Source organism: Fusarium solani (assembly GCF_023522795.1).
Source record: "Fusarium solani strain SB1 chromosome Unknown bctg00000001, whole genome shotgun sequence".
Taxonomy (NCBI): Eukaryota; Fungi; Ascomycota; class Sordariomycetes; order Hypocreales; family Nectriaceae; genus Fusarium; species Fusarium solani.
The window spans coordinates 1884990-1907627 of NW_027072156.1; the positions used below are offsets into that span (position 1 = coordinate 1884990).

Here is a 22638-nt window from a genome sequence, read left to right on the forward strand (position 1 = left end):
TCAATCACACACCGGTCCCAGAGTGTGGTGTGTGTCTCTCTGTCTCCCGCGCTCTCTCGTCTCTGGTGTCGACAGTAGGTAGGGCGGAGAATGAAAGGTGGTGGTGGTGGTGGACTGGCCCGGCCTGGCTAGCAGAGAGGACTGGAGACCCAGAGAGAGCGCTGGTGAAGGCGGGCGAAAGTTGGCGTGGGCTTCCCAGCACGTACATGACGACTCCTTTCTTGTACCTCCTAGCCAGATCTGGGAGGCGAACTACTTGAGGATACAAGATGCTTGGTCGACCCATATTATTTACGCACAGAACGGGGGTAAAACCAACCCTGTCCGATGACGTAGGGAAAGAGCCCCCCCGGCCAAGAAGCAAACCTAGACAGTACGTACCTGGGAGAAGAGCCCCAGATCAGGGCAGCCACGATGGGAGCATGTCACCTTGGGTCACTCACTCGCGCTTCAGGAGTAGATTTCTCACAACAGCCGCCGACCCAAAGCCATCTTTCTCCCTCATCCATCATCTGGCATCTCCTCTGCCTGACGCTCATTGTACCGCACGGACTTTTCAGTAACAACGGTGGTCCTAATAATAAGCGACGACAAATCAATACTATGCATTCAAGGGACTGGCTGGTCGGTGCTCCTCGCCGCAGATTACATCGAGAGACCACTGACTGCAAAAGTGGGCGGCGGCGGCAGCATCACCATCGTCATCATCAATTATCCCTGGCAGCCCGCCAAGCCAAGCCCCAGCCGGCGTTTTCTCCGCCGAACGCTGCCATCCTACCAGCTGCGACTACTCGGGGTTACAGTCCGCACACAGAAAAACTCCACTGGGGGAGCTTCCCGAACGACACATCGTCCGCCCTATTGCCAGCATCCAATCCAATGGTGTCAAATAATTAGGCACACAACCTCTGCGTGCCCTTGTCCTTTGATGCCTCTTGTGCCTCGCCTCGTGGTTGGTACATACTACCTTCATAGGTAGGCATCTACCCCGTGTCCAGTTTCTGATGTCCGTCTCCACCGACCAGACCAGTGCTGCCGTGACAAGGGAGCGAGCCTCCGTTGCACTAACAGAATCGTGTTGCCAGATCTACTTCGACAACAGAGCCTGCAGCCTTTACCTAGGCACGGTGATCGGCAGCGTTGGCTCCAATTCTCCGTCATTGTTCTCCTCCACCCTCCAAGTTCGGAGCCGAGTTTCCAAAGTGCCATTGTCAACGGAGCACGATATTCCCTCGTCCTTCCAGCTGCGTTCACGACTTGTTAAATAGACTCACCCTGGCTCCTCCAGGATCATTGTTCTAAAGGCTTCATCACCTTGTTCCATACGGAACCGTACAAGCGCTCGAGCCACCAACACGGCCCATGCTCATCCATGAGGGATGACCATTTCCGACTCGGCCTTCTGCTCTCCCTTCAGATCGCCGATCTCCCCATAAACTCGCCCTCTATCCGTACTCTAGCGGAAACTACCAGGACAAACAGCTTCATCATCTTGACGCTCTCCCTGTTCCTGGATCTCCTCCACTCCCACCGCAAAGGCCGCAACTGAAGATTTTGATGGGCGGGCAACCACCGCCTGCAGATCGACTAGGGCGCATCGCAATTTTTGTTTTAGCCCTTCCTTTCCCCTTTTTACATACTATTCTTATCTAACCCGGTCGACTTTTTGTTAGGCGACCCAGTTGCCATATCACTGGATCCTGCCAGCCCGTCATGAGTTGCATCAAACTGACTCCCTCTGGCTCCCCTATTCGTCGTCGGCGCCGCCAAGCGCATCGGGCCACACTCGACGCCCAATTGACATCACACTGACTGCCTCTCCAGGGCTGGTCGCTCCCCTTTGCGTTTCCATTCGTTGAACCGTCCCGCTTCGCCAGAAATGACAATTGACTTTTTCTGCTGGGCTTGAGCACCTAGCCCAGCGGCCTCGCAGCCCGCCAGTCAGCCTTCCATAGACACCAGGAGAATTCCTCGTGCCTCGCGCACCTCTCACCGACATGGAAGACAACATGCCGCAATTTGGAGGGGACCTCGGGTGACGGAGCACATCTCACCAGTGGGGAGCCTTGCCTAGGCCCTGGGGTCAGCCCTCAATTTCAAATTTCCTAGTCGACCAGATTGGGAGGCTCGGCATGCCACGCGGGCTGTGGGTTGGCGGAATGCAGCCGGAGAAGCGAGAAAAAACAATTACCACCAAGACAGTGGAGGAGGACTGGTTTGGTGCTTGCTAAAAACGTCGACGGGCAATCTGCTCCCCTGCACTGGCGAATGGAACATTGCCGTGGTTATCTATTTGACATGGCCTTGACTGAGCATCTGGATGAATCCACCACCTGTGTTCCCGCAAGGCGTGAGACGGACCGCGACGATGGGCTTGCCAAGCGCCCAAGATAACCGCGTGGTTGAGCGTCCGTTTCCGCGACGGCCAGCTACGGCCTCTTTTCGCGGCGCGAGAAGAGGAGCTCCCCACTTGGTAGCAGCCCATGGAACGACAGTTCCCGTCACGAGAAGAGAAGCAGGCAGACGTTTTGAAGCCAGGTTTTCTTTTCTGTTTGCACTCAGTCCCGCATAGGGCTACATACTGTACGTATGTACTGCCTGCATCTTGCGACTCGTGCGCTTGAACGAGGTGCACTGCTGACGGCAAAGCACGCACTCTGATGCTGATGGACCTGAGATTCGTCTGTTATCTGGAATGGGTATCTATCCCGCGTTGTTTCACGACCGCTCAGCTGCTGGCTCGTGCCTGTCGTTGCCGTTGGACATCATGGCCATGTCCCACACAACTCTCTCTTTTCGACCCATTTTGCTGCTTGTCTCAGAGTCTCGTGCGCCCACCGTCGCCTGAAGCAGCAGCCGGTTTGAGAGGCGCTTTCGCATGACGTCTGCGTCTCGAGGAGGCACTCTGACGTCAAGTGGAGCGCCACCAAAGATCCGGCCGATCCAAGCTGGGGGACGACCATTCCTGGCGACGACGTGTCCGACCTCCGAGGCACGGCAGGGCGGACGGGTGACCTGACAGAGCCTTCGCGCTCAATCTCAATGGTTCAGGGTAGCCCAAGCCCGTCGAATCATGGCGTCCGTTATAGACAGGGCCCGGGAATAGCTCCGCTCTGCAGGTCTTCCGTCGACGCCTCATTGGACCAAGCAGGGATTGGCTCCCGTTCGTCATTCTACTTCCAGCTTCTCTGGGCCTGGCGCCCCGAGTTTCCGGGTTCTTGGGCTACTGCCTTTTTCTTCGCCTAACGACCATGGCATGGTGGCATGGATGGACAGGACAGTTGACAAGCACTCCCATGTCGTCTCTGTAACTTTGGGGAGGAACTCAGGACCAAATGACTATAACAGGCAAGATACCCGACGAAACTTCGTATTGGTGAACTTGAATCAAGTGCCGATAACCTTATTTTTATATACTCATCAGGAAGTTCACTCGCATGCAATGGTCCTATACTCGGACTGAGGTCGACATGACAGTACTTTCAAGACCTGCGATATTTGTCCTTGCCGTGGCATATTTCGAGCCAAAGCGACCTATTCACACTAGATCCATAACTACATGGTGCCAGTCCAGCCGATTTATGATTCAGCTGGCTCACACTATGGCTAGGTCTACTGTCTACAATAGGTGCCATGCATATAGCGCCAACATAGGTACCATTGATACTTCCTGGAAGTGGAAAATGAGTTGCGTCTTCTCATTTCGGTTCTCCATGCAGGTTGCCAGGGAAGCAAAGACTGATCTCTGGTTGGTTAAAACAAGTTTCGACGACGAGTCAACGTGGAGGCTCAACTTGAGGGACTTGGGGGTAATCTCCACGACCGCACAGCACAGCAAAACGGGCGAACAAGCATCGTCCCGGGACCCAAGACCAGAAACCTGGTTCTGGAAAGCGGGCGGGGCATGTCAAGAATTACACTAGACCAGACCATGCTTCCATCGCCAACGGGGACAAGGATACAGGGCCTTGCCTTGTACATCGATGCATTGGCGATGGTAGCCAGCCTCTCAGGCCCACGGGAATCGGAAAATACTTCTAGAATCCCATCTTGTCTCTGCGGGATAACTTACCCCTTGCTTGACTTCTCCAGCCACCACCTCACCCTCGCTTCGCCTCGCGTGTGGTGAAGGGAGCACGCGGACGCGGACGCGGACAGACGCACCGACCTTGGTGACGGTTTTACCATCCAACGCTTCCTTGTTCGCATCCAATGTTAATTCGAACTTGCTGGGAACTCATGTGGGTTATCGACTGACTGAACCATCACCGTGCAGCAGGAAAAAAACGGTCAGCATGAAAATCCTACGGTTCGGGGAAGCGAGCGAGGGCCAACGGATCTGTCCTCCGCCTCACTTCTCTGCCGTGAGGGCTTTTCCCTCGTCCTTTGATTTCCCCCACGATCAAGAGTCACAGACCACCAGACGCCAGGTTCCTGTATGCGGCGGAACCCTGCATTATATGGACTTGGCCCGCCGACGTCAACGCCCACATTGCTCGGCGAGCAACGCTTCGGATTCTGCTTGTCCATAGCGCAGCCTGTTGGTCAAGGACTTCAAGTGTAGCGAAGTGGGTATGAACGAATCACCTATGGAACGTCATGTTTCTCTTGTAGCATTCCTCGTCGAAGGAGATAATGGCTCAAGATTTCAGCCTTGATAAAACGTCTCGTCTAAGCAGTATACATATGGAGCATGGTATTTAAGCCCACACTCAAAGTTGGATGGCTAGAACGAATATCATACTGCCAAGATAGCGCATAGTTGTCTATGGCACTCATCTCTTCCTCATGCCTCTCGGTCACTACCTTCTGGTGACTCTTGGATCCAATTGCTTGTACCCTGGATCATAGTGGCCAGATCTGAAACCATGAGCTCGAGGTCATTGCCTTTAAATCTGCTTCCGCCGCGTTCTCTCGCTGATGCTGGTGAAGTTACTGTACCTACATTAGGTAGGATTGGATCCTTTCCTCCTTCAGCATCTTCTTCGTAGCCTTTTCTGCCCGCATCGTCTTCCATCCTTTATGCCCTTTAGTGTCTGTTGAGAGCTCATCGATACATAAGGAGAGACTGACACGAAATGCGATGGCATCCATAGACAAGCTTGGAATGTCTGCACCGAGTTCGCTGCCAAGTCCCTCACAGGGGCTTCCAATTTCTTGACGAGACCTCTTATATTCTCAGTACATCCTCACCTTCTTCATATCCATAGCCAAAAATCAAGATCCTTCTTGCCCTTTACATTCACCAGATGGAATATAAGCGGTAAGTATCGCTACGGCTCAACCCGACGTTGTTGGTGGTAGAACACCGTGTCTCTCCCATGAGCCTCATAGTAGTAAAGCTTCTCAACGACCTATCGAGTTGAAGATTTCTGGCCTACAATTATCCTGTATCCAGTTACGGACTGCGGCGCATATTCTTGAAGTACCACATGTCGATTTTATGGCCGTAGAGCTGCCGCATCCTGGCGCAATAGACGGAAGTGTGAGACCCCTGGCTGCCCTGCAGGTCTACAACAGCTTGACAGATTAAACGTCCAAGTGAAGATCTCACGGGCTCAGAAACCTCAGTTTGATACAACTCCACCGTACCCGCGAGTAAAAGTTCGGTTGGCCACTTGGGGGAATCATGTGTTGGCATGTAGGAGCTGCGGTGAGCTCCAGATATCCATGACAATTGATCATATATGACTTGTCTGTCCCTCGTCAAGCCCCAAGAAGGAGGTTTCGAGAAGGAATGGCTCTGTACAGAGAATTGTCTGTAAATTTTGCTTGACACTCTGGAGAAATCTGTCAGTCCTGCTACATAGAGGTTTGGTAGACAGTCCTCCAGTCACCAAAACTATTACGATCCCCAAGAGTCAGACACGCGTTGGCCAACTAGAATCTGGGAACCAGTGACTATCTTTATATGTAGCAACAGTTTTAATCGATCATTCTCATTATTTTGGTCCACCTGAAGGCCTGGCTAGCTTTCCCAGGGGTAGATGGTCGGTTTCGCGTGAGGAGAGCAAGTCTATAGGATACTCATCGGTTCGACAGGCATTGCATCTCTGCTCGCCTCGTGATGAAAGATGGGAAGGGGCTGTGACCTTTCTCTGAGGTTCAACAATAGTGAAGCTTATAAAATACTCTCAGTATCGACACCTGTGTAGTTGGAGGATGACTCGCGAATTCTGAACCAACCTCAAGGTACCCTATATGTTTTGTCGCAGCCTGTATTTGTCTTTAGCCCTGAATCGTTCGTAGATACCGAACTGTGATGAGCAGTAAATGACTAGTATCTTAGCTCATGAGAGTAAATATGACATTAGGCCCAGTTCCCGCATACTCATCCAAGAAAGACGGCGACAAATTCAAGAAATAGAATCTTAAGAAGTGACCACGAAAACAAAGCACTTTAGACACAGTTACTCAAAGACGAGAGAAGCGAAGATCGAACAATAATATGATAGGAGGTCTTGCAATCTTGTCTATTCCCTTCAAACAGATCAAACACTTTGCCAAAGCCGGGGGAAACAATGTATAGGCCATTGCGCAGCCGATAATCTTCCAACGCCAGAATAAGAACAAAACTCCAACTGCAGTTCAACCCTTGTTTTTGAGATGTATTCATCCTACTGATGCCAGCCACTGTTTCTCTTCGCAGAGCTCAAAACCTCAAATCAAGCCTGGTTTGGAGCCTTGAACCCAAGCTTCTGTTTTTGGATTCGGGGCAAAACACCAATCAGCGTCAGGGCAGCCAAGAGGATGGTAGCCCAGAGCTTGAGCTTGAGGACATTCTTGTTGTAGTCTGTTTCGACAGCGGTGACGACGGTGACGAGGAGCAGGGTGAAGATGGCGTAGCCGCTCCAGCGGTGATACTTCCAGATGGCCTTGGCCTGGTGTTCGCCGCCGTAGAGCTGGGGAGTCGCCCACATGGTGAAGCCCACGGCGTACTGGAGTAGCAGGACGATGGAGGTGATGACGCCCAGGTAGCCGTGAACCGAGTGGAAGTGATCGCCATTGTTTGCGAACTTGTTGTACTCGATGATGGTGACACCCGCCACCAGGAGGAGGAAGGCGACTAGGTTGAGGATGGCGTGGATGCGCTGGCCGATGCGCTTCTGTTCGGCCGTGTGGGTGGGCTGCAGGCTCAGGACGGACTGGGCCAGCGTGAGGATCGCGAGGGATTGCAGAAGCGGGTGCGCTGAGAACAGGATCAATGGCTTAGTGAGGACGCTGGCCCAGATGAGCGCAACCAGCAGCACGATGCCGAGCTGGGCAAGGATGCCAGTGCCTGGCGAAACAGCATGATTAGCTCTAGAAGAGGATGTAGCTGAAGGGATAGCGATGACCTACCGAGGACCAGATTTCTAATCATTGGGACGCCGTCTTCTTGTGCAGCATCGCCAGGTCGACCAAGGAGCGGTTCAGTCTCGCGAGCTGCGGCGCCGTTGACTTCGGCGTCCGAAGGGAATCGCTCCGGTATACCTGTGGCACTCGCCATCTTTTAAGCCGCTGCGCGTATCCAGAGAGGTGTCGTGTCGGGCCGTGTCGTCAACGACGTGTCTTTTTTAACGTTTGGTGATGCTCAAGGTTCTCTGCAGGGCGGCGCAGGCGGAACCAGAAAGAAAAGAAATAGCTAAAAGAGCTGGCTTGTCAAAGCTTGAAGAGTTAATGCGGTTCACTTCGAAGCCATCTACTGCCTGCGATTGAGAGCAAGACGCGGGTGTCCTGGCGTAGATGAAGGGGGAAAGGGACGAGTCTAGATTGATTACGAGTGCACAATGTCTCTGTACCTACAAAGAGGCTGTTGCTACCTGCCTTACATGGCTGATTACAAGATTGACGTTGACGTCAATGAATGGCTGTCTCGAGTCTGACCTATCAGAAGCCGCCTTTTTATAAACACTCACGAACCGCGCGGGGTAGTCATGCTTTTCAGTGATAAAGACGGCAATTCCACCATGTTGCCTTGCAATCGCGTCAGGGATAGTGAAAGAAAAAAAAATATCGTTATCCCGGGGATATAAAAAGTGCCGAAGCTGGGGTTACGCGGGGAGGAGAAGTGAGGGGGAATCAGAATCTATTACTCGATATGATCGAGCAAAAGAGCTCCATTGCTCACCGACCCTTGGCTATCGATAAGAGCTTTATCCGTTCCCCCCAACCTGGACCCGCGCAAAGGAGCTTCCCTGGTTGGCTATGAGCTCCGAGAACTCGCCGGCCAAGCCCGCCCCTCCACTCGGCCGTGGCCCGGCCGGCCGGACTATCGCCGCGAAAGGAGCTCAGAGCTGCCAGCGCTGGGCCGCCGGCGGGCAAGCACCTCTTGCGTCTAACCGTTTGCCGCTCTGGGCCCAGACGCGTAGACGGGAATCTGTCGTCGATCAGAACATTTGCCGTGGCGCCCAATAGAAAGAACTCGGAGGAGCAGCAGGCAACGACAGTTAGCCCATCATCAAGATTGGCCTGATTTTCCTCGTCCCGCAGCGACAGTGGGCGCATCGGAACTGGCCGACCCAACGAGGCTAGGTGAGAGTTAAATAGATAGGACGATCCCTCTGTTTCCCGACGAATCTCACTCACTTCCCGAGTCAGAGCATCTGCATCATATCATCATATCTCTCCTTTCCTTTCACTACCAATCATGGCTTCCATCGCCGACGAGATCGAGTACAAGCTCGATACCGTCGAGACGCAGTCCGTTGCCGCCAATGACATTGACAAGACGTTCCGCACGACATGCATTGGTGAGACCCTCGTGATATGTCGCACCGCTTAATCTTTCGTGCTAAACGTGAATACAGACCTCATCTCCAGTGCCCTTGGTGGCAAGGTCCTCGGCTTCTCAGACCAATGGTTCTGCGAAGCCACCAACCTCTTGAACCCAAAGGCCCCCATCCGGCAGCAGGGCAAGATGGTCTTCACAGGCGCCTGGTACGACGGCTGGGAGACCCGGAGACACAACTCGGAGCCTTTCGACTACGTCGTTATCAGACTGGGTGTCGCCTCGGGCACCATTGAGGGTATCGAGGTCGACACGGCCTTCTTCAACGGCAACCACGCCCCCGCCATCTCGGTCGAGGGATGCTTCAGCCAGGACGACGACGAGGTTGCGTCGTGGAAGGGCGGCCGGGGCAAGTGGGAGACCATCCTCGGCGTGCAAGAGTGCGGTCCCTCGGAACGGTTCGGCTGGAAGCTCAAGACGCCCACGCAGAAGCAGTACACCCACGTGAGGCTCAACATGTACCCCGACGGCGGCATTGCGCGGTTCCGACTCTTCGGCCACGCTGTCCCCGTCTTCCCCGACGACAAGGACGTCATCTTCGACCTTGCGGCGGCTCAGAACGGCGGTCTCGCCGTGTCGTGCAGCGACCAGCACTTTGGCAACAAGGACAACCTCCTGCTGCCCGGCCGCGGTAAGGACATGGGTGACGGCTGGGAGACGGCTCGATCGCGGGCCAAGGGCCACACCGACTTTGCCATCATCAAGCTCGGAGCTCCGGGCTACATCGAGAGGTTCGTAGTAGACACGGCGCACTTCAGGGGCAACTACCCTCAAAAGGTGGCCATCGAGGGCTGCGAGTGGACGGGCCACGGAGACCCGGTGGCCGACGCCGTAGCCTGGCGGGAGTTTGTGCCTCCGAGCAAGACGGGGCCGGATCAGGAGCACGAGTTCGCGAGCGCCGACAAGGAGAAGGACCGTCTGGTCACCCATGTCAAGCTTATCATGATCCCCGACGGCGGAGTGAAGCGATTGCGCGCATTTGGCAAGCGAGCTGTCTAGGGTACCTCACTTAATATTGGGAGCCCAACTTGTATAGAAATCAATGCAAACACAGTTAAACAAGTGTGGATGATGAAAATGAAATGAACATTTGTTAGTATATTATGCAGAGAGAAGACTACTCAATCTCAAACAATTCATGTCTGCAAAAGTAATCTTGTTGACGCAAAGAGAATATTCCAGTGTCGTTCAGTGGGTAAGTTCCATGTTGGGGCCACCTAGAGTCAAAGTACCCCGACCGTCTGTGGCTGTGTCCATGGAGCGACTGCCCCCCCGGGACGGATGACGGTTTCTCCAGAGCTTCCAGTCTCATCAGGGACAAGTGGGTAGGTTGCCCTCCACGACACCTCGCACGATATCAACACAACCACAAGGCATCAGTTCGCAGCGCCCAACGACATCTCCCCGCCCAACAGCGGCAACTCGGTTCAAACACGCAGCGCAGACTTATTCAAACACCGTATGCGAAATTCATCCTCCGAAGCGACTCCCTCCAAATTCCCATGAGCCATCTGCGGCATCTGGCTCTGCCCCTCCCTCCGCCATGGATCTAGGGGACTCTCTCGGCCCCGACGGCCTGCCCGACAACAAGCCTCGAGCCCTCCCCTCCGACCTCCCCACGTCCCTCGACGACAGGCGACATGTGCCAAACGAGCATCTCGTCACCGAGACCGAGATGTACGATGGCTGGCAAGGTCCGTCGCATCACTATTACCATCGCCACCCGCGCACTTGACTGAAACATGCGCGGGCTGGGCTCCCTCTATTGCCCAACACGTCACTGACGACGCCGCAACAGGCCAGTCCCAGTTCCTCACCACGCCAGCCCTGGCGAAGCCCCTGAACTTTGGAAACCTGTCGCTCAACGACCCCGACTACGACGACAATGTCACAAAGGGGCCCAAGGATAGCGACACGCGACTCATGGAGATGCTGGCCGCTCAGGCCGCCCACCAGTCTGGTTCGGGGTTTGAAGACGAGGATGAGATTGTGAATGACGAAAAGCTACCAGACTCTGAGAAGAAGGAAAAGCTCCAAAAAGCCCTCAACATGGCTGCCAGCAACGGTGATGTCGAGAGGATCGGGAAGCTATTGAATGGCAAGGCAAAGGAGTATATCGATATAAACGCCGAGGACGAAGACGGAACACCGCCGCTCATCTATGCGAGCTGCTTTGTTGGTTTCCCCGGACACACTGAACCTCAGGTCGCTAACATGATGAACAGGGCCACGAACCCGTAGTGCAGGCACTGATCGAGGCCGGCGCCGACGTCAACAAGCAGGACCGTAATCAATGGACAGCTCTCATGTGGGCCATGACAAACCGACACAAGGGCATCGCGAAACTCCTCCTCGACAACAATGCCTCCTCAGACCAAAAGACGTCATCCGGTCGAACAGCATTCGACTTTGTCCCCCCAGACAGCGAGATGTCGTATTACCTCCACGACAATGGCTACAATATCGGAAGCGCTGGTGTCACAGATGACTTTTACAGTCCTGGCTTTACACAGGATCGGTTCGAGGAGGAAATGGCCGAGAATGAGATGCGAAGGCGGCTGATGATGGAGAGTGCCCGAGACCTCGAAGTTGATCTGGGAAACGTGGGCATGGATGATCAGCCCGAGGTGAGAACCATATCCTGCAAATCGTCTACACAATTTTACTGACCGCATTTCTTCAGCCGGTCGATGAATTCGAGGAGGAACAGCAGGAGTTTGATTGGAACCGCTGCCTCCATGACCAAATGTTCGTCTTCCAGGAGCACGAACTTGACCGGATACTCGACATAATCATCACCAAGATGACGCCTCAGAGATCGCCGTCGCAAAAACCTGTTCCGGCAAACATGATATTCTTGAGCGCCCGATATGCCCATTACCATTCGAGCCGGGAGCTGCTTGAACGACTCCTCGTCTCAGCCATGGACTATATCAATGACGTCGTTGAGAGGTGTCAGTGGGATATGACCATTCTGGCATTCTGGATCTCTAACGCTACCCTCCTGCTTCACTACCTCAAAAAGGATGCTGGCCTCTTCCATGCGACGGCCGAGTTCCAAGCCCAGCTCGCTGAGCTCATCAACGAGATCTTCATTCTCATCGTGCGAGATGCTGAGAGGCGTCTGGACAAGGTATTGGACGTGGCCATGTTGGATCATGAAACCATTCCTGGATTTGAGGACATTACATTCCAGAACGAATGGAAACTGTTCAAGCGAAAGGCTCAGGTCAAAGAAGAGCCCATTGAGAAGCGTTTCCGGCCTCCCTCGCCCAAGCAGCGGGCGAAGCCAGCTCCCAGAAACGTTACTTCTCTACTCTCATCGACTCTCTTTGTGCTCGACCTTTACGACATCCACTCGGTCATCTCGGCTCAAATTATCTCGCAATTGCTCTACTGGATCGGAGCAGAGCTTTTCAATCGCATCATGTCGAACCGCAAGTATCTGGCCAGAACAAAAGCCATGCAGATCCGCATGAATATTTCAATATTGGAGGATTGGGCACGGACAAATAACAGGCAAGCAGACCACTACGAGGGAAGCGACATGCGTTCGTCTGGAGAGACCACCATTGACGCGGCCCGGAGACACCTGGCACCTGTGATCCAGCTGCTGCAGTGGCTCCAGTGCTTCTCGTCGCTCGACGCCGATGACCTGGAGGCGCTGGTGGGTACACTCCAGCAGCTCAAGCGGCTCAGTCCACAACAGCTCATCCATGCAGCCAATCACTACAGGCCAGAGGTGGGCGAAAGGGGCTGCCCAAGAGCGCCATGAAGTATCTTATCGCCATCCAAAAGGAGGCAGCACTTAAGCGAGAGCGGCGACGCAGTGGAATGGCGTCACCGCAGCGGTCGGGTCAGGACAGCAGCCCGGTGACACCCGTCAAGAATCGGTCAAACGGCAATCATCTCGAGACTCCCGGGAGCGCTGCGAGCCCTCCCGAGGACGAATGGTCCGATGACGACGACGCGCCTGAGCACTTGCTCCTGGATCCTGCCCTGATGTTGCCCTTTACGCTGCCCTCAGTGACCGACATGCTCGTGACATATGGCGCTGGATTTGGAGGAGTGAACCGTGAGCGGGAGCGCAAGTACATTCCAACGGTGCCGCCCGAGTTCCTGGAAAAGCTGGAGGTGAGCGGGGGCACTCGCAAGGGTCCCATGTTTGGAGAGGCGGACTGGGAGAATGAGGAAGTCTGAAAGGAAGACATGGGCCACGGTCATTATAGGCTCAAGGGGCCATCCAGCGAGACGCTCGAGGGCCCAAGGGGGGACCGCCGGGGGTCTACTGGCCTGCACCAAGGGAGAGTTCTTGGGCACTGTTCCTCGACACCGAGTCGAGATAGGAGAAGCGAAAGAGCAGGGTCTACGAAGCAGAAACCCCCACACGGGCCAGCGTGCGAGTATCAGGTCCCCCGGCGATTCGATTCGATGAGGTTGAAAATTTGCGATGCAAGCTGCAAGGGACAAGAGGAGCGTTGGCAGCGGGGGAGAAGCTTGGCCAGCCATCCCGAGGTGGCGGGCACACACCACACACACATATGCGCCCGTATTGTCGAGGTGGCCAGGGCCACGGGGGAGGAAGAGAGCGCCAATACCCGGGGGCATTGGACAGACGGCTGGGAAAGGCAGACGAGCGAGGCGAGAGGAGAGAAGAAGCGAGGTAGAGTTAGCGCGAGATTGTATAGCTCGGCTCAGGTGTATGGAGTTTTCGAGGTGGAAATCTGAAAATCCCCATGTTTCAATTGCCCGTTTTCGTCCCGTGTCGCAGAGCATTGACAAGCCAAGCTGGCGCCTTGGCTCTGTCCGCCTCAAACCCCCATTGATACTATTCCTAGATTACTTCTGGTCCGCGCAGCTAGGCCAAGCTTGAGGCGGAAAGGAGTCGACGGACACAGCAATTGAGCAACAACCTTCCATGGAGCAAGCTCAAGCTCAGTGGGCCTGGGATACCCTAGCAAGGATCGCGTATCCACCAGAAAGACGCGGTGTCGACTAGTTGCTGCATGCACTCAACAGCTGGCACGCCGTGTGCGGCCGGAGGAGTAAACTTTTTTCTTGTCTCCCCCTTGCCCCGTGTCCCAACGGCCGCGGTGCAGATACTAGTTTTCTGCCTCCCGCAGCGTGCCATTGTGCGTTGTTCGTGCCCTACATCTGTACACACAAGGGAGCCGATGCACTGGTCTTCCCTGGTCCTTGCTCGACAGACCTGATCCGTTTGTTCCCGGGGGAGGAGGAAGCAATAGAAGGACTGAAGGAAGATCTCACCGCCGCCATCCCGACTCCGGGCATTGGGGTCTCCACTACCACGCGATGAAAAGAAGGAGACGAACGCGGAGGAGGATGCAAAAAGGGTGAAAGCAGCAGGGGGGAGGCTCAACGGGCTGGGCTCCGGGTGGATGTCGGGATGAGTTGGCACACCAGGGCCGGGGGCGGAAGGGAGGGTCCCGGCATGGCCTGTGGGAAACGTGGACTGCGGGAGCCCAACGGAGGGAGGCAGAGAGGCATGGGTGGCCACGCGAGAAGTGGCCGGCCGCGGGTTTTCCCCATCCTTAGTGTTTTGTGCTCTCTCTCCTGTGGCTCATGTGTGGCCATGGATAGGCCCCTTCTCGAGGATGGGCCTTTGCTCCTTCAGAGTTTCATTCATTTCGTTCATTTCACTTTTACTGTGTTTTCGGTCCTCTCCGTCCATACCTAGCTGAGCTGACCAGGGCAGACGATGATCCTGGTTCGGATCCTAGCAGGGAAGCTTCGCTAGGTTCGGGAGACGGGTAGATCAACCAGGGCATACGCGGAGGCTCACCAACCATCACCACGTCCCGTCGTGGGAATGGCTGAGACAGGCATGCGAGGCCAGACTGCCCGTGTCTCGGCTTTCTCTGCCGGGGCCAGATCTCTCTGATCTGATACCTATCAATGAAAGAAGAAAAGAGAGTTCAGGTCTGTTGAGTAGCAAGGGGGAGCAGTCCTTTAAACTTTGTTCGAGGTGGGCGCTGATCAAAGTGATACATGATTAGACCAGCTGGTCAGGGGGTATCGTTGAGGACAAAGGAATTAATTAGTGAGGGGGGCGTAATAGAAGCTTTTGTTTCGAGATTTCAAAAAGTGACAAGACGATGACGGACTCTAGCATCAAGATCGGTCCGAGAAGAGGCATGCCGAAGCAGCCACAAAGAACCGGGCAGGACGCAGTCAGCATCGCGCCTCGACAATCATGGCAAGACGCGGCGCAGGATGACGGGCGAGTTGGTGATGAACCACGTCTCGGGAAAAACAAAGTTTGATCCGGGTCGTATTGTCCAAGATTTGGGTCTACCAGGCAGAATCCGGACTCGACGGAAAGAACCTGATTCAATGGTGGCGGGAGCGTTATCCCAAGTCCCCGAGAAGGCGGCTTTCCTGAGTCGTATCGTATCGTATCGTGTTTGCGTGGTTTTCTTGAGATGCTGCTTTTAGTAAGCCAGCCTGAGCCGCAAGTAGGCTTTCTGTATGGTGAGGTGGCTGATGACGGGTGCTGGCCGGTGAGCATGGGTGAATTGAGAGAGAGTCTAGAAGGATTTGTTTTGAATAAGGGGTCCGGATCGTGGAAATGCGCGCAAACAATGCGAGCGTGGTGAGATGGCAATCCAGTTCAGTCCAGCTCAGCTCAGCCCAGGGCAGGGCAGGGAAGGGCAGGGCTGCCCAACCCAGCACTGTTTTTGATTGTCGAGATGCTGGTTGGTGTCTCATGGCCGGGTGTCCCTGAGCCCTGCCCTGTCCTGCCCTGAAGTGTCTGTCCTGTCTCTGGCTGTGCCCGTGTCTGCGTCTGTCTTGGTCTTGGTTGTTCTGGGTTGGGTCGCGGGTACCTTGCAGACCCATGCCCTACCTAACCAACCTAGGTTCGCTCCCCTGCGTGTGTGTCCCGCCCTGCCCTACGTGGTCGCAAAGAGGCATGGCCCTATCGTCCAGAACCCCTGTCGGTATCTGGGATGGTCCACACATTGGCGATTGGCTGAGTGTGATAGGTCACAAAACTCTCCCAGACCCGTCCCGTCCACCAGTCAGAGGCCGTTGTGCTCGACGGCAAGACTTGTCAACTTGTCAAAGAACAGGCTTCTGAGCCCGGCCTGCCTTGGCCTTGGATGACCAAGCCAAGGCCGGGGAGCCCTAGGATCGAGGCGGACATCCAAGCTCCACCCTGTCTGGCTTCGAGAGGTTCTTCTTGTTGTCTTTGTCCTCGCCTTGGTCACCCCCTTGCAGCCAGGAATGCAACAAGCTTTGGCAAAAGCCTGGTCTGGCTGAATGAATGACACTGGGCTGGGTAACGGTGTGTGTCTCACCAGATCCGATTGAGATGAGGAAAAGGAAACAGGACGGAAAATCCCCCCATCATCTGAAAGCCTCTTAACTCTATCCGTCCGGGGAACGGATGGAGGCAGCCTGGGGAGGCTATCGACTGGTCCGGTTCCTCACATGCTTTTTGGTTGGGTGGACTGGACGTTACCGGCGGCGCTCTCCCGCACCTAAACAGCCTTCTTAGCTGCATTATTGCGCAGGAAGGGTTGCAATGCGTTTGGCCGATGGTATGCCTCACGTAGATTGTGCAAGAGGGAGAGAGAGAGCCGTGATGAATGGGTATTCCTCAGAATGTCCACTGAGAGACCATAGGTACCTGAACCCAAGTCTGGCCTGACCTTGGCCCCGGCCCTGGTGCGTGCGCGTGATGCGTCAGGTACAGTACAAGCAAGACCAGACCGTACGTGCGTGACGAGACGTTGATGAGTTGTTAGGCGTCCTCACCTCGGGCCAGCGTCGTCGTCGTCTTGGATGAGGAGCCCTGGCTGGCCTAGTGCGGGTGCAGGCTGCCAGCTGCGTTGCGGTGTGGATAGCGGCCATCCAGATCGAGCCAGAGGGTTTTCACCGTCTCGCCGCCTCGTGCGTCTTTTGCATCCTCGCTTCCACTTCCGATCCTGCTGGGCCGGTCCACCTGGATCTATGGAGTAACGGGGACGTGCCTCGACCAACGGGAGGCCGGTGGATGATGTGGCTGTCGCTGGATGGGTAAAAAATTATGTCGTTTTTTTCTCACTCACTGTGAGTCTGCGTGCGTTTGACCGGCCTGCTCGGTCACTTGGTGGCCCTGGACGCAAATCCCGAGCTAAAAAAGATGTAGATGCGTGTGTGCGTGTGTGTGCGTTTGTAGTTATATGTATAAGGAACGCACGGCGACCGCGCGCTTTGGATCGTCCGTCTTCTTGAGTCTCACTCAACCTCGTGCCTTCCTCTTCAACCTCGACCCGGCCCTCTCACTCTTGGCCCCAGCTCAGACCGACTCGACCTTCGGATCCCGTGTCTCGCTTCCATCTTCACTTCCAGTCTCATCCTGGAAAGCCATTTAGCGGTCGAGTGTTTAGTATCCATCGTTCAATGTTTTGCCCGCCTTTCGACTCACCACTACCGCCGCTATTATCAACCAATTCTTGGCTCTTGCCCAACACACCTGAATCTCTGCACGGCTACTTCGCTTGTTCGGATCTGCGAGATTGCCCTGTCTCATCCCATTCAGCCAAAGTCTAAGACTTGGGGACTTTGCCCTTGGTCGAGGCTGCCAGCTTGGGACCCCAGCGATTTTTGAGAGTCGACAGTCTCAGTCTGGAGGGGGTTTTTCTTCTCCCTTGACAAGGCGTCATCGACGTCAGAGACACTCGAAGCCTCTCCCTTGGATTCCTTCTTGGTTCCCGAACGCCTGGTCCAGAGAACGACCTGTCCGTTGTTCCTCTATAACATCCGCCTTTGACCCTCCCCCTTTGTCCAGGTTCCTCTCCTGGTCTTTCTGCCCCAGCTCCCTCACTTACTCCAAGCTTCGGGCTTTGGTGTTTGTGTTCCCCGGCATAGCACTGCTCCCTTGCATCTGCTTCTCTCACTCGACCTCCCTCCCTGCCGGGGTCTCACTGACAAACATCACACAATAAGAAAAAAGGTTGCCGCCTCGTTGACGACCGACAGCCACACAGATACTTGGTGCGGGTGACTCGATCTCTACCTCAATAGCGCCATTGTCAAACTCGACCAAAGAAACGCCATGTTGCCGCCCAAATTTGGAAATGCGCGGTACCCCACGGAGCGCCGAGCCAGCTTGAGATACGACGCAAGCCTAGTGGGCATGCGATACGAGAAGACTGTCCCGGCAGAGCCTCCGATCCCAATCATCTCGCGGAATCCCGCCCGGCCCTCGCGTCGGCCTTCATCCTCGTCGGCCTCGTCCCACAGCTCCTTCCACAGCTCCTACCACCGTCCTGTGGTTGTTCCGCCTCCGGGCAGCATCGCTCCGCCGACCGAGGAGCACCCGGCTCTGCGAGGCACGGCTTCATCTTCACCGTCTCCCCGGACGTCCCCCGTCTCGGCATCGGAGGAGTGGAAGCGGGACTCGGGAGTTGCCAGGGCTAATTCCACCTCGACCATCCACGAAGAGGAGGACGAGGACGACTTTGCGGACTCGCTGTGCGAGCAGGCTTGCGGTAGCATCGCTGTGGTGCCATCTTCAGTCTCGTCTCTGGCGGCGTCGGTTGTGTCGCGGCCTAGTACGACGGTGCGGCACATGGATGATCCATTCGTGGACCAGAATAGCATCACCGCTCCTCTAGAATCAGTGTCCAGCGCCGCATCGTCTGTCGTGTCCAACGCTGGCTGCACCACGCCGCCTCCTCCACCGCCGGCGTCCCACTCGCATCCTGCAACACCCACTCGGGCCAGCAGGGCTCTTCCTATCCCCATTCCCTTCTCCAAGTCAGCCAAAATCCCTTCTTCCCCGTCGTGCCCTGCTCCGGCTGCTACCTCGAGCTCCTATCCTCCTGCCCCCCCTCCTCCTTCGACTTCATCCTCACCGCGTTCTTCTTTTTCCACTTCTCCCCGCAAATTCGTCAAGAGCCTCAGTTTGCGGTCAGGACAGCGTCTTGGCAAGAAGAGCCTATCACAGATGCTCAGCACGCCAATGCAGCCCCTGTGGCGGGGCTCCTCCACCCCGGCCTCCAGCACCTCCAGCGACTCGAGCACCCCTACCGGCACCACCACGTCCACCGCCGCCGCTGCCCCTGGCACTACGGCCAGCGCTACCGCCAACGCTACAGCCACTGCTACCGCTATGGCTGGGCCTAAGCAGGCGCCATCGTGGTCCCCCAAGGGCTCTTCCCGTTTTTGGCACAGATCCCGGTCCTCCACTAATAGCACTACCACCTCGGCGGGGACCATTTCATCTGATTGCGATCTCCCCTTCCTCCCCCTCGACGTCTCCATCCCCTGTGATAGTCTTCTTGATGATGGCTTCATGAACTCTGTCACCTTCTCCAACCGCGGTAGCATCATGTTTGGTGCTCAGGATATTATCGCCCTCGACGGCGCTGCCGACCAAGACAACAAGTCACTTGATCCCTCCCCCGCGACCACAAAAACTGCTATCGACAACGATGGACGCGCCACTCCCACAACACCAACCGCTCCCTCCCTCACTTCTCCCACAACGCCGACTCGGGTTGCCACTCCCACGACGCCCGTGTCGCAGTCTCTTCCTCGACCCAGCGACGAGTCCAACGACATGAATAAATCGGATAGGAGGGGTTCCCCTCAGGGCCAGATGTCGCCCCCCGACATTCGCGTCTTGGCCGCCGACGTGGAGAAGGAATCTCAAAAGGTGAGATCGCTCTATACTGTTGGCGATGGTTCCCGCGGTGAGCCCGGCAAGAGGCGCTCGTACTGCGAGCGTCTCGAACCGACTCCCGAGGTCCCGTCCGAGGAGAATGAACTTGACCCGTATGGTTTTCCTTTGACGTCCCAGCTTTATTCATCTCGGACTGTAGCAATGCTAACTCGCCTCCCCATTGTGTAGTGTTCGCGGTCGCCTTTCTCCAGCCTGGCAAATGCCCGCGTCTGGAAGTACTTTTTCCCCGCGCTTTGAGACACCCGGTGGACTCGAGGATTGGGATGATCTTGAGGGCGCCCACGTTGACCGATACGGATTCATTACTGTGCCGCCACCAAGAATCGGCACCCCGACAGAGACCAGATCTGCATCCGGCTCGCCTAGAAGACGTAACGTGTTACTGAAGCGAGATGCATATGGCATATCGTCAACACTCAGCGGTCGGCGTACCCCAACGAGGAAGGTCTCTGCCAGGTCGCTGAACACACAGACATCTGAACTATCGCTGTCAACGTCGCTTCGGTCGTCCCGATCCGTCATTCGCCAGGCCAGCAACCTGTTGCCCCATAACCGCGACAGGCGATGGATGGACGAAGCGGGGGATATGCTCAACCAAGCGCCAAGCCTCCAAGATATTGTCGACGAGATTCAGGCCGAGAAGTTGACGGAGGTGATGAAGCGCAAGGAATGGGAGAGGTCAGAAAAGTGGAGGAAAATGGCCAAGGTCGTCCGCAAAGGCAGCGAAGGCCAAGGCATGGAGTTTGAGTTTGACTCCAAGAACCCGAAACTCATCGAGAGAACGTGGAAGGGTATCCCCGATCGATGGCGGGGAGCGGCGTGGTGGTCCTTCATGGCCACCAGCGCCAGGGAACACCGAGATTCGACCGCAGAGGATCGGATCGTGGCCGAGTTTCATCGGTTACAGCTACGGAGCTCGCCGGACGATGTCCAGATTGACCTGGACGTGCCTCGGACAATCAGCCGCCATATCATGTTTCGACGGCGTTACCGAGGCGGTCAACGATTGCTATTCCGTGTTCTTCACGCCATCTCGATATATTTCCCCGAGACGGGCTACGTACAGGGCATGGCATCGCTGGCGGCGACGCTGCTGTGCTACTTTGATGAGGAGAAGTGCTTTGTCATGCTGGTGCGAATGTGGCAGCTGCGTGGACTTGCACGTCTCTACCGCCCTGGCTTTGAGGAGCTCATGGCTGCGATGAGCGACTTCAGTACCAACTGGCTTAACAAAGAAGTCGCAAGTAAGCTGGTGAGTAGAGTCTATTGCTCCTTGATGACGCCGTTGGCCGGTGCTAACGATTTCAGGTCGAGCTCTGCATCGATACCACGGCATACGGTACGCGCTGGTACCTTACTCTATTTAACCTTTCCGTCCCTTTCCCAGCGCAGCTACGAGTATGGGATGTCTTTCTCCTATTGGGCGACGACACGTCTGCATCAAGCGACTCGACGGCGCCCCGAAAGCCCGGAACCAATCCTCCCTCATCAGGTGAATACGATGTCTTGCATGCTACAAGTGCGGCATTGGCTCAAGCCTTGCGGGAGGTTCTGCTAGACGCGGAATTCGAGAACGCCATGAAGGCGTTGACGTCATCTATACCCATCAAGGATGAAGACTTGCTCATGAAAGTGGTCAAGGCGGAATACAAACAACACCACGGCAAAAAGAAGGCGTAGCTAGCCTTGCTGCCATGACTCTGGTCCAACGAGGACTCTCTCCTTTGTCGCAAACCTTCTTCCCTTTGTCATTTGAGCTTTATCCCCTTTGTAATTTGCACGGAGCGGTGTCACGATACCCAGCAGGGTGCTTTTTTGTCTGCTTTGCGAGCCGCTCGATACCCCTCCTCAAGCTCCGGCCTCTGAGGAACCACATGCCTAGACGAGGCCCAACCTTTCCTTTGTACGCTGGTCCATGGCATATGAGACGTCATGGATACAGAAAAAGAAGAAGGAGTTATCTGTTTTGGTGGTCGATAGCGTTTGGAGCCATGGAAGCTAATTCTATATACCCCCTCCTGGCACTGCTTTGCTTTGATGTCTGCTTTGAGGGTTATGAGGCTTGGGATGGGATAGGGTGGGATCGTATGCTACGGGCTGGGATGATACATGGATACGCCGACAGGTGCATCAATGCACGTCGGAAAGAATTGAGGAAATGCATGATCAATTGGGGAAGAAGAGTGAGGGGCAAAGTCAGAGGTTGCGAAACGAGATACGAGGAAGAACAAAGAGCGATGGCGGGCTGGAGCTTGATGTAAGCCCAGCGCCTGTCTCGTCTATCCTATTGGAGTAAATACAGCACAAAACAGCCATGAGCCATTGGAGCTGTGGCTTGTCTCATCATGTTGTCTCATCATATCATCCATTGTCATGCTCGTCGTCTGCTTTGGTGACATGGCTCCTCAGCCTTTTCTGCAACCCGGTAGCATCGACCAAGGGAATCGACTCGAGGCGAGGGCGCCAATCTGCGATGCATCCATTGCACGCGCATTAACACGCTCGCTAATCAACAATAACAATAACAAAGCTGCAAGCCCACGCTCCCTTTTGGCTAGGACGCATGCAAAAGCCCGAAGCGAGAAGGGGGGATGGAGGGGGTAGAGGGAAAAGAGTCTGTGCTCTCTCCCGCCCACCCATCTCTTTTGTCTTGTCTTGTCTTGTCGTACCTTGCCTTCGCTTACCTGCCGTGACGATTACCTCTTTTGGTCTTTACCTCCGAGGCGCGTCCCGGGGCCGGGTCCGGGTCCGGGGAACACGGAGCCCAGCAGGTCGGAAGCGGGCTCGGCGAAGTGGGGGTGTCAGGTGAAGAAGTACCTATATCGAGGCTGTTCTATGACAGTTTACATTTCGCTCCTTTTTTCTTCTTCTTCTTCTTCTTCTTCTTCTCTCTCCGTGATTCCAATCCCTAGCCATCTTCCCCTGTCATCATTTTTTCTGTTGAGGAGCCGACATACTCTTTAAAGCCCAACTCCCGAAGAAGGGGGTGTGTAAGAGAGAGATACCAGCATATGCAATGCAACGGCTTGGCGATGGACGATGGGGGGCGATATGTGACCAAAAAACACACAACACATGCATACTGAAGAGAGTAAGGGTTGAAGGGGAGAAAAAAAAAGGGCCTGCGGGAATGACGATAACTGAAATATGCAATAGTTGAGCCGTGTTATAGCAG

General features: G+C 55.2%; 5 protein-coding genes across 5 annotated transcripts; 3 read left to right on the forward strand and 2 right to left on the reverse strand.

Moving 5' to 3' along the window:
• Positions 1-2289: 2289 nt before the first annotated feature.
• On the reverse strand, positions 2290-2880 carry MRS44_002701 (uncharacterized protein; the record flags this gene model as incomplete). Its single annotated transcript, XM_065622925.1, has 3 exons — positions 2290-2574; positions 2657-2672; positions 2726-2880. The coding sequence occupies 3 exons, from the start codon at positions 2878-2880 to the stop codon at positions 2290-2292; spliced, it is 456 nt and encodes a 151-aa protein (XP_065478997.1).
• Positions 2881-6665: 3785 nt separating this feature from the next.
• Positions 6666-7489, reverse strand: MRS44_002702 (uncharacterized protein; the record flags this gene model as incomplete). Its single annotated transcript, XM_046268151.2, has 2 exons — positions 6666-7279; positions 7342-7489. 2 exons carry the CDS (start codon positions 7487-7489, stop codon positions 6666-6668), a joined length of 762 nt encoding a protein of 253 aa, XP_046136811.1.
• Positions 7490-8629: 1140 nt separating this feature from the next.
• On the forward strand, positions 8630-9769 carry MRS44_002703 (uncharacterized protein; the record flags this gene model as incomplete). Its single annotated transcript, XM_065622926.1, has 2 exons — positions 8630-8732; positions 8790-9769. The coding sequence occupies 2 exons, from the start codon at positions 8630-8632 to the stop codon at positions 9767-9769; spliced, it is 1083 nt and encodes a 360-aa protein (XP_065478998.1).
• Positions 9770-10313: 544 nt separating this feature from the next.
• MRS44_002704 (uncharacterized protein) lies at positions 10314-12970 on the forward strand (the record flags this gene model as incomplete). The annotated part of the gene is made up of 5 exons (XM_065622927.1): positions 10314-10464; positions 10569-10945; positions 10996-11397; positions 11454-12437; positions 12506-12970. 5 exons carry the CDS (start codon positions 10314-10316, stop codon positions 12968-12970), a joined length of 2379 nt encoding a protein of 792 aa, XP_065478999.1.
• A 4861-nt stretch (positions 12971-17831) lies between these two features.
• On the forward strand, positions 17832-21143 carry MRS44_002705 (uncharacterized protein; the record flags this gene model as incomplete). The annotated part of the gene is made up of 3 exons (XM_046268153.2): positions 17832-19555; positions 19632-20715; positions 20772-21143. The coding sequence occupies 3 exons, from the start codon at positions 17832-17834 to the stop codon at positions 21141-21143; spliced, it is 3180 nt and encodes a 1059-aa protein (XP_046136813.1).
• Between the last annotated feature and the right edge of the window lie 1495 nt (positions 21144-22638).